Below are 11583 nucleotides of genomic sequence, written 5' to 3'. Positions count from 1 at the left end.
GTCTGTCCAATCTTACAGTTGGCAGATGGGCAAATTGGCCAGGCAGACTTTGCATTTTTCATGACACCTCATGCAAGGACAGGATGAGGTTTCCGTTATTAAATATAAAAAAATAAAAAATCTATGGACAGCATGTCCACCATGTGTATGTTCAGGTGGCTGATTGTGATGCGTGGACATTTTTTTTCATGATTTTTAAAACTTTATTTATTGGGTTTAAGCTCCCTGAGGCAACTCTCTGTCTTCAGGGAGCTTTCATTCAGCGCTCGCCCACGCTTACGTCAGCACCCACCCCCACCCCGCCAGTGCTGATCATTTCGGTGCATGCTGTCGGGGGCCGAGCACGGTCTGCGGTCTGTTACCCGGCTGCCCCGGGACCTATCGATTGTGCCCGCATGCCAACCTAAAAATCCTGCCCCTGGATTCTGCAACTCAAGGTAAAAATGATACATGGCTAACTCACAGCTCAAAAAGTACAGAATGGGTTGGACAAGTTACACAAGTCTACAAACCAATGACAGATGAAATTTAATGCAGCCAACTTTTGTCTTTATTCACTCTTCTCACTGATGATGTGTTTTTATTAGGCACACGTTACAATAATCAGCTGGCCTGGTTTGCTACATACTTGTAAATATAACCTTGATAATTTAAAAGGATGGACAATTATTAATAATTAACTTTGCACCATTGCTACACAATTACAATTTGAGCTTGCATCTTTATTAAAAATTTAACTAAATGATTATTTTAATTTTTGGTTAACTTTTTATTGCAATAGGAAGAAACAATAGAGGACACAGCCCAGAAATAGTGCTGAAAAGTCAAAGGTGGAGCTGAAAGAGTCCCAGGACACTTGAAATTAAACATGTCCAACCAATGTAGAGCAACAATTAATAAGTCAATAAAAAGTCTACAGTAGAAGGAGCTAATGGCCAGGGTCTACCAGGCTGTATTCAGACTGCACCTTGAATGCTGAGTCTAGCTTTGGTCATCAAGAAACACGAAGAGTATTATCAGTACAAAGAGGCGCCCGAGGCTGATCCACAGAGTCAACAAAGACTCAAAACATTTTCACCCTGAACAGAGAATATCTGAGAGGTTTTGATGGAATATTAACAGTATCGAAAATGTTGACCCAGAAAATTGCTTTGGGAGTAGAACTAGTGGACACAGGTTCCTATTAGTAAATGGTGGCTTCGGGATTATGTCCAGAAATTCTTCTTCATGCAGCGTGATCAATAATAGAACTCCCAGATTAGAGTAATGGATACAGAAATCCTGGAATCATTTCAGAAACAATTGGAAAGCATAATAGGGAAGTGATGTTTGAAACTCTCTCGATAGATGATTGTGATGGATCCTGTGTCCATTATCATTGTAATAATCTTGAATGCAGTGCATTTGGCCAGGGGTAATTAAAGGTCTGTCTAATGTGGTCAGAGGAAACCACTAGAACCCATTGTCAAGTACAAAATGAATTTGTACTTGGAGCATTATGGGATAATCAGGAGTAGTCAAATCAAGTTAAAGACAAATCAAGTATGACAAATCTGATTAAGTCTTTTGATGAAGTAACAGAGAGGGTTGATGAAGGTAGTATAGTAGGTATTATTTATATGCACTTTCAAAGGGAATTTCTGGAAAATAGAAACACACGCTATTAAAGAGATGTTGGTAACTTGTGTATTAAGTTAATGGAGGGATTTGAGGCAGAGAGTAATGATGGCTGGATGTTTTTCTGACTGGAGGATATGATGCAGTAGGATCCTCCAGGGGTCCATTTGAGGACCATTGCTTTCCTTGTTTTATATATATGACCTGGACTTGAGTATGGGAAGTAGAACTTCAAAGTTCACAGATGATACTATTTAATACGTTGCCAAATTTTGTAAGCCTAATAATAGCAGTTTCAGGAGGACATAGACAGACTGGTGAAGTAAGCAGGCACATGGCAGATGCAATTTAATGCAGGAATGTGTGAAATAATGCACTTTTGGAGAACAAAGTGGAGAAAAGGTATAACTTAAAGGGTCTTATTTTGAGAGGCGCATAAGAACAACGGGACCTGGTGATGAATAGATATTGAATGCAGCATGGCAAATTGATAAAGGCAGTTAAGAAAGAATTTGGAATACTTGACTTTTTAAAAGGCCACACTGAATTTAAAAAATCTCTGGATAGACCTCAAATGGACATTTGACCACACCTTCTGTAAGGGTGTCAAGTTCCTAGATAGGAACAGAGGAGGTTTACCAGGGTGATACCAGACATGAGGGAGTTCAGTTATATGGAGAGATTGGAGCTGGAATTGTTCCCCTTAGAGCAGCGAAGACTTAGGAGAGACCTATAGAGAAATTGAAAATTATAAAGGGGGTTTTGGTGGGACAAGTCGAGCATGCCCATTTCCTCTGACGATTTGGTTGATAATCAGAGGTCGTAGATTTAAAATAATTAGCGAAAAGAGGAAATGAACAGAAATTTCTTCACATAGAGGGTTGTTAAGATCTAGAATGCACTACCTGAAAGGGTGATGTAATCAGATTCAATAGAAACTTTTAAAAGGTGGTTGATAATGCACTTGAAAAGGAATTATTTGGAGAATTATGGGGAAAAAGCTAAGGTGCGGGGCTAAATTGGACAGATGTTTCAAAGAGCTAGCACAAGCACAATGGGCTGAATGATCTCGTTCTGTGCTATAAAATTCCATGGTCAACATGTTCCCTCCATCGGGGGGAAAGAACGGGAGCTGGTGCCAGCAGGTGGGCCTCCCATCTGTGCCTCCAGTCGGGGGCACGCAGCCATTTTAATTGGGTGGTCCAATTAAGGCTCGCCCAGCGTGACATGCACCAGGAAGCACTATGTGCCCCCTGTGCGGGGGGTGGGGGAGGATTCCATCAGCCTGGAGTGCTGCCTCAGGGAGATCATCTCCAATGTAAAACTTGAAATACAGAGGTTTGAAAAATTTCACTGCCATGTCCCCTCATATGAAGCTGTCACATGAGTTGGGATGTGTCCATAACTTTGATTGAAATGTTTTGTAAAAATTTAAAGACCCTCATGAAACCTCATCCCGCCCGTGGATGAGGTTCCATGCTTTTTCCGAGGCCCGCCAACCTTAAGGTTGGACTGCAGGTCTATCAATCACATTAATTGGTTTTTTTAATGGCCTTAATAGGCTGTCGACAGTTCGGTGGTTGCGCAGCCGAATCAGCTGCGCACCCGCTGAACTGACAATCTAAATGACATGGGGTGACGTTGGGACGCATGCCCAATGTATCCCCGCATCATCTTATGTGTCGGCTAGCGGGCCCCACACCCGCTTGCCGACTGGAAAAACGTGCCCCATGATTCCATGTGATTTCCATATATTTCTCTTTGGGGGCTCGGAAAAATCTGGCCACCTGACATAATTGCAGTAACCAGGGGCTGAAATTTTCCCCATTGGGGGGTGGTTGTGTGGGGGTGGGCGGGAAAGAGCGCAAACCCGATTAGCACCCCCAATCGGGTGCGCGCCGCCATTTTACGTGGGTGGGCCAATTAAGGGGGGTGATTCCCTGAGTCCGGGCCTATGCTCTTTCACAAATGCACGTGAAAAAATGCAGAAATCTCTCTAAGGCACATCTATGCCTCATGGAGATTTGTTTAAGGTTCAAACATTTAAATAAAGAATTGAAAATATTTTGAGACATGTCCCCTCATGTGACAGTGTCACATGAGCTAGGACATGTCAAGGAACATTAATTAAAAAATACATTTAATTTATAAACACTTCATGAAATTTCATCCCGCCTGTGGATGAGGTTCCATGAAGAATGCGAAGGCCACCTGGGCTCTTTGCCTGCCCGCCAACCTTAAGGTCGGACGGGCTGCTCATTTCATTGATTTAATTAGTTTTAAAAAGGCCTTAATAGGCCTTTGACAGTTCAGTGGGCGCGCAGCCAAGTAGGCTGTGCACCCACTAAACTAAAAATCTAAATGACGCGTGGTGACGTCGGGATGCCCGCCCCATGTCACCACGTGTCATTTCACACATCGGTGAGCAGGCCCCGCCCCCACTCACCAACCAGAAAATTCTCCCCCAGGTTTCCATGGGGAATTGGCTCGTTCAAGCAAGTAAAATATCAGCCACCTGCCTGTTACAGCTATGACCAGTCAATGAGATGTCTAAAAATCACCAGAAGTAAATGGAATGAGGCCAAGGCATAGAAATTCAGAACAGGAACTAGGATCACAATTATCAGCCATGAATAAAAGAAAATAACATCTTTAAACTAGTTTTGAATATGATCCCCCCATTATAATCCTAACCTAGCCATATCACTTCAGAAGCACTTGCGATGGACTATGGAGGGCCCTGACTCATCATACTCCTGCTTGGTGATCCACATTTGCTGGAAGGTGGACAGATGAGCTAAGATAGAGCCACCAATCCACACTGAGTACTTCCTTTCAGGTGGAGCAATAATATTAATCTTCATTGTGTTCGGAGCCAAGGCCGTGATTTCTTTCTTAATTCGATCAGCAATGCCTGGAAACATGGTAGATCCACCAGCCAGAACAATATTTGCATAAAGATCATTCCTGATGCAGCTTTCACATGCGTTGATGCTATCATTGGCAGTCTCATGGACTCCGGCGGACGGCATTCCCAAGAAGGAAGGCTGGAATAGAGCTTCGGGACATTGGAAACACTCATTGCTGATAGTGAGGATTTGACCATCAGGAAGTTCATAGCTTTTGTCCAGAGAGAAGGAAGCAGCAGCCATTACCATCTCCTGGTTATAATCAAGAGCCACATAGCAAAGCTTCTCCTTGATATTTTCTGCAACCAATCTCTCGGCAGGTGTGGTGAAGTGGCACCCACGGTGAATCAAACTCTCCAGCAAGTAGTCACTTAGCTCCCTGCCACCAAAGTTTAGACGTCTAATGCTATCAGGTACCATACTGCCATCATTGACTGGCACGGCATAGGTCACACCATCACCACTGTCCAAATTAAGGCCTCTGAGGCGGCCGGCTGCATACATGGAAAGTACACCGGGAACAGCAACATAGAGTCCTGGTGGGCCAAAACACTCAAACATCACTTCTGTCATCTTCTCTTTGTTTGCTTTGGGGTTCAGCGGGGCCTCTGTGAGGAGAACAGGACATTCTGTTGGGTCAATTCGCAGTTCACTTTTGAAGGTGTGCTGCCAAATCTTCTCCATGTCATCCCAGTTGGTCACAATCCCATGTTTGATTGGGTACTTGGAGATCCAAATGTCCGGCCTGTCCCTGGCTTCACCGCCAACACAGTGGTTATTTAGACCTGTTCTGACCATGACATCCTACAGTAGAAAAGAAAACATTATTGTTTACCCTCCCATTTCCTTCATTCATCCTCTCCTTTTTCTGGTCTATTATCTACCTCTCCTTTCCCTAGTGTTTATCCTCCCATTTGCCTACCCTATTTTTTAACCCCCTTTCTGCACTTCACTTTTATTTATCCTTCTCCTTCCTAGGTATTGAATCAGTGCATAACATGGTTACATCCAGCCTGTAAAGTCCTGTCCACTAACATTTTTGAGCAGGTGCCAAGGTTGGGACAGCTGTCCCATATACCAATCAAGCAACAGCCTGACATAGTTTTAGTTAGAATAATCATATTTATCAATGTTTTAGAATCCTGCATCATCATCCCTGGTTATGTCCTCTCATTGGGCAAGACAGACCCATCAGAGGTGGTGTAAAGTTGGGGAAGTGAGTGGGGTAGCAAGTGGTTCTTGGATCCCATCCAGTCTCATAACTTCCGATCAAACATAGACATGGACGGCGGTGAGGTGAGAGTGACTGCCCTTGACATTCAACCAATGTTGCATCAGGCTGTCTTCGCAAAAGGCCAATAACAGTCAGAGGGAAAACGAAACCTAAACCTAGACAACCATGTGTGCAACAAGTGTCATCAGCTGGTGGAGTTAAAACTCCAGATTTCAGAGCTTAAGCAGCAGTGTATCTTCGAGACTTAGAGCACATTTCTGGAGGTAGTCATTCTGCATCTTAAAGAGAATGTACAGGCAGAGAGGAAATGGGTGACCACCAGACAGACCAGGAGTAGCAGGCAGGAGTCCTCGGAGTACCTGTCACTCTGTGATTCAGTTTTATTCAGTTTTAAATACTGTTTTTTTTTAAAGTGTATCCTCATACATACTATTTTCCCTTTGGAAAATAGTTGGAAAGTGGTGGAAGGATTCCCAAGCTGATTATCAGCCTGTTGAACTATGTCATGAATGCTTCTTCCATAGCCAACTAGTCCTGGCTTGGGACTCAAACCCAGAGCTTCTATCCCAGAGGCAGGGTCTCTGCCACTGAAACACCTTCTGTCTGAATACTGGTGGAAACAATGGTTCCCCTGAAGTGGTTCAGCTGTACAAGAAGGGCAGGATGAAGATCAGTAAAGTAGTGGTGAAAGGGCAACTCAATAGTTAGGGGAACAAACAGAAGATTCTGTGGCTGCAGATGAAGACTGCAGGATAGTATGTTGCCTCCCTAGTGCCAGGTTAGGAAAATCATTGAGCAGCTGCAGGGCAATTGAAGGAGGGAAAAGGAACAGCCAGAGGTAATGGCCCACTTCAGTACCAATGACAAAGGCAGAAAGAGAGATGAGGTCCTGCAGGGAGATTTTAGGAAATTAGAAAGGCATGTAGGACCTCAAAAGGAGTAATCTCTGCATTACTGCCTGTGCCACATGCTAGTGAGCACAAAAATAGGAGGACAGTGTTGATGAATGCATGGCTGGACAGATGATGCAAGGCTTCAGATTCTTTGGACATTGGAACCAGTTTTAAGGAAGGTAGGACCTGTACAAGCTGCACGGTTTGCACATCAATGGGGCCAGGACCAATATCATGATGCCAAATTTTAACAATGCCATTGGGAAGGGTTTAAACTAACTTGGCAGGGGTATGCGAAGCTGAGTGCAGATTCAGAAGGGGGAGAAGCAAAGATAGAAATGAAAGGCAGAAAATTGGTAAGCAAGTATGGAAGGGAAAGAAAACAAGGGCTAGAAAATAAACAACAAAGGAGTTGTTCAGTGATTGGTATATGCTCCCAATGCATTTAGAGCCTAGAGAATAAGGCAGGTGAGCTGAGGGCAAAGCTAGACACTTGGAAGTATGAGATGGGGGAATTAACAAACAGTGGAATGTTTACTTAGCATTCTAGACGTAGCGGGATCGATGCCCACATTCTACACTCTGGTTGAGACTAGGAGAAGTGTGTACAAGGTCTTTGCCCCATTATTAAAAAAGGGAGGAAGGGATAGACCAGGAAATTACAGGCCAATCAGTCTAACCTCAGTGGTGGGGAGATTACTAGAAAGAATTCTGAGGGACAGAATATACCTGCACTTGGAGAGGCATGGATTAATCAGGGATAGTCTGCATGGATTTGTTAAGGGAAGGTCATGTTCGACAAATTTTATCAAATGCTTTGAGAGGGTAACCAGGAGTGTTGATGAGGGTAATGCATTTGATGTGGTCTACATGGACTTTAGCAAGGCTTTTGTTAAGGTCCCTCGTGGCAGGCTGATCAAGAAAGTAAGAGCTCATGGGATCCGAAGCAAAGTGGCACGTTGGATCCAAAATTGGCAGAGAGGCAGCAAGAAGAGGTGGTAGAGGAATGTTACTGTGACTGGAAGCCTGTTTCCAGTGGGGTTCTGCAGGGCTCGGTGCTGGGGCCCTTGCTGTTTGTGGTGTACATAAATGGTTCGGACTTAGATGTAAGGGGTATGATCAAGAAGTTTGCAGATGACATAAAAATTGGTAAGGTGGCAAATAGTAAGGAGGATAGCCTTAAACTGCAGAAGGATACCAATAGATTGGTCAGGTGGGCAGAGCAGTGGCAAATGGAATTAAACCCTGAAAGGTGTGAGGTAATGCACTTGGGGAGGGCGAGCAAGGCAAGAGATTACACCATGAATGGTAGGACCCTAGAAAGTACTGAAGTTCAGAGGGGCCTTGGTGAGCATATCCACAGATCCCTGAAGGTAGCAGGGCAGGTAGATAAAGTAGTTAAGAAGACATATGGGATAATTGCCTTTATTAGCCCAGCTATAGAATACAAGAGCAGGGAGGTTATGCTGGAACTGTATAAAATGCTGGTTAGGCCACAAGTGGAGTACTGCCTGCAATTCTGGTCACCACATTATAGGAAGGAAGTGATTGTACTGGAGAGAGTGCAGAGGAGATTTACCAGGATGCTGCCTGGGCTGGAGGGTTTGAGCTATGAGGAAAGATTGGATAGGCTGGGGCTGTTTTCCTTGGAGCAGCAAAGGTTGAGAGGGAACCTAATAGAGGTGTATAAGATTATGAGGGGCATAGATAGGGTGGATAGGAAGGCACTTTTTTCCATTAGTAAAGAGGTCAATAAACAGGAGGCATAGATTTAAAGTAAGAGGTAGAAGGCTAAGAGGGAAGTTGAGGAGAATTTTTTTCACCCAGAGAGTGGTGCGAGTCTGGAACTCACTGCCTGAAAGGGTGGCTGAGTCAGAAACTCTGGTAACAGTTAAGTATTTAGATAATCACTTGTGTTGCCATAACCTCCAGAGCGATGGGTCAAAGGCTGGAAAATGGGATTAGTGTAGTCAGGTCTTTGTTGACCAGCATGGACACAATGGGCCAAATGGCCTCCTTCTGTGCTGTAAACATCTATGAGTCTCTGAGTCGGGAGCACTGTGAAGCAGACCAAGAGGAGTGTGAAGCAGATCAGGGTTCCTGTGACTGCTAACGGTGGAATAAAGGGCTAACATCAGGATCACCTGATGCTGATGTAACTATGATGCAAAGTCGCATGATTTAGTAACCAAGATCTGATAGGAAGCAGAAATACAACCTCTTGTAGAGTACCAAGACGTATATAAATCTGTAAATGAAAAAAGAATGATTTTTACAAATAGCAGGCTATGATAGCATTCTTAGCATAACAGGCAAATCCTAAAGAAATCCCATCTAAACCCCGAACACAAGTCAAAACACTAACCTTGCACCATTGATTAAATAGGGAGGAAGGGATAGACCAAGTAATTACAGGCAGGTCAACCAAACATTTTGGTGGGAAAATTATTGGAAAAATTTCTGCGGGACAAAGTAAATCATTATTTAGGAAAGCATAACGTAACCAAGTCAGCATGTATTTGTTGATTGAATGTTTTGAAGAGATTACAAGGAGGTCCGATGAGGATAGCACATTTGATGTAATCAGCATGGATTTTAGCAAGTCCTACCATGGCAGAATGGTCAGAAAAGAACTCATGAGATCCAAGGTCAAGTGGCAAGTTGGATCAAAAATTGGCTCAGTGGCAGGAATCAAAGGGCAATGGTCAATGTGCACTTTAATGACTGGAAGGAAGACTGTTCCCAGTGGGATTCCACATACCTTGGTACGAGGTTCCTTGCTTTTCTTAGTATAATTATCAATAATTTAGACTCACAACCTGAAAGGATGGTAGAGACAGAAACCCTCATGGTATTTAAAAATACTTGGATATGCACATGAAGTTCCATAACCTACAGGGCTGAAGCCAATGAGCTGGATAGCTCTTATATTTTGGCCAGCATGGACAAGGATGGACCAAATGACCTCCATCTGTGCTGTGAATTTTCTTTCTACAGTGGCTGACAAGGAAGCTAGCAATGGTTGTTGGAGATAAATTATCTCAGCCTCAGGAGATCATTGCAGGAGTTTGTCAAGGCAATATCCTAGGCCCAGTTCTCTACTGCTGCTTTATCAATCACCTGTCCTCCCTCAAACTCAAAACTGGGACTACTCATTGATTACTGCAGAGTGTTCAGCTTTGTTCACACACTGATAAATAAACTTTCCACACCAGCTTGCAGGAAGAAAAACTGAACAACATCCATCCAGGCCTGTTTTAAAAACAATTGGAAGTAAAAAGCTGTATCACTAATAGTGACCACTCTCAGCTTGTTATAAAAATTCAAATGATTCACTCATTTTCTTAGGGAAAGAAATCTACTGTCCTTACCCAGTCTGCCTACATCTGAGCCCCCAACATCCCGCCAAAGTGACTGACTCTTAACTGAACTCTGAAATGATCTGTCAGGGCATTCACTCTGTCATATCAATGATGGTAACTAGGAATGGACAATAAATGTTGTCTTGCCTTTGACACTCACATCTTGGGAATAAAACAACATGTCATCCAAAAGAAAGCTGTCTGCTTGATCAGCACCCATCCATTAGCTTAAATAACCATTACTTCCACCACCAATGTACAGCGAATACTATAGGACGCACTGCTACAGCTCTCCAATGCTTCACTGGCAGCACCTTCAAACCCAACTCTCCTTTAAACTCCCCTTTTTCATCACTATCCTTTATCCATACAAATCTCACCTTTTTCATCCCTTTCTGATCTCTATTCTTCGTATTCCCATTTCCAAACTGTTATCATATTCTTTTCTTATTCTTCTGTTTACCATGACATACCCTTCTCTGGTCAGGATATCAGGAATAAACAGATCAGAACTTGGCTATAGTATTTCAAATTTGTCCTATCATGAACCAATAAGACATGGGATCCAAGCCCTTTTATTTCCCGCCTCACCTCCCACTCCTGCCATTGCCTCACTCTTAATTGGCTAACCATTCAGAGACCCTTCTAAGAATTAATCAGTTCTGTCCAGCACTATGGATGCAAATAAATATTTTGAGTCAAGGGGTGGATACAGGTGAAAATGCAGTTTAAGTCATCAACAGTCAGAAGGAAATTTAAGATGAAATTTGTTTTGTTAAGTATTTCACTTTTGAGCACCTGGTATTGAGGCATCCCCACAACAGAAGGAAACACAACTCTGGGAGCAACATCCCCTGCAAACCCGGCCTTGATCATTCCAGTTCCATTATCCACAACCACGGCCATTCCTCAGAACCTGTATGAAAAGAGACAGAGATAAAAAAACCAAGTGGATATGATAGGGTAGTAAAAGAGCAGGAAAGAGGGGGTCTGGCCTTCTTCAGCTCTCTAGGGGTTATAGGCATCTTCAAAAGCTTTTCATCCTTACAGACTTTGAATATCCATCTAGAGTGTGCATTGTTTGTGGGGTATTAAGTACAGGACAGAATGCAGGACAGGAGGATGCAATTTGGCCCATCAATCCCACTCCACCCAAAGCCCACTGTGCCTTCTGTACAGTCAATCTCCCTCTCCCTATCCAACCAATGCATGTTAACCACCATTGTAAAACACTTCTAACTTCCTGAAAGGAGAAAACCAAGCATTGTTATTAATATTTATTACCTACCTCTTTCTGACGCTTTATAGTACTCAGGGCATGCTGGACTAAATCAGGGCTGAGGTGAGGAGGGAAAAAGTTTACACCGCAAGTTATGATAATCTGAAATGCAGACGTGAAAGGGGTGATGGAAGCAGAGTCAATAATAACTTTCACAAAGGAATTGGATATATACTTGAAAATGAAAATTGTAAGGACTATGGGGGAAAATCACAGGCGCTTCAAGTTAATTAGATTTATTTTTTTACTATTCAATGCTGTGATGTGAACATTGCTGGCAAGGCCAGCA

At 43.2% G+C, this 11583-nt stretch overlaps 1 protein-coding gene across 1 annotated transcript; it reads right to left on the bottom strand.

The window, feature by feature from the left end:
- Nucleotides 1–4325: 4325 nt before the first annotated feature.
- LOC121279222 (actin-3-like) lies at nt 4326–10921 on the bottom strand. Its single transcript, XM_041190262.1, has 2 exons — nt 10814–10921; nt 4326–5330 (listed from the first exon to the last, which is right to left on the bottom strand). Exons 1-2 carry the CDS (start codon nt 10919–10921, stop codon nt 4326–4328), a joined length of 1113 nt encoding a protein of 370 aa, XP_041046196.1.
- Between the last annotated feature and the right edge of the window lie 662 nt (nt 10922–11583).

This window comes from Carcharodon carcharias, chromosome 6 (genome assembly GCF_017639515.1).
Source record: "Carcharodon carcharias isolate sCarCar2 chromosome 6, sCarCar2.pri, whole genome shotgun sequence".
Lineage (NCBI taxonomy): Eukaryota > Metazoa > Chordata > Chondrichthyes > Lamniformes > Lamnidae > Carcharodon > Carcharodon carcharias.
This window is presented reverse-complemented; position numbering and strand designations above follow the sequence as displayed.

Coding starts and splice junctions, on each gene's coding strand:
- LOC121279222 (XM_041190262.1), bottom strand. CDS start 10,921: ATGGCCGTGGTTGTGGATAATGGAACTGGAATGATCAAGGCCGGGTTT. Junction 5,331..10,813: donor TGGGGATGCCTCAATACCAG/GTGCTCAAAAGT, acceptor TTTCTACTGTAG/GATGTCATGGTCAGAACAGG.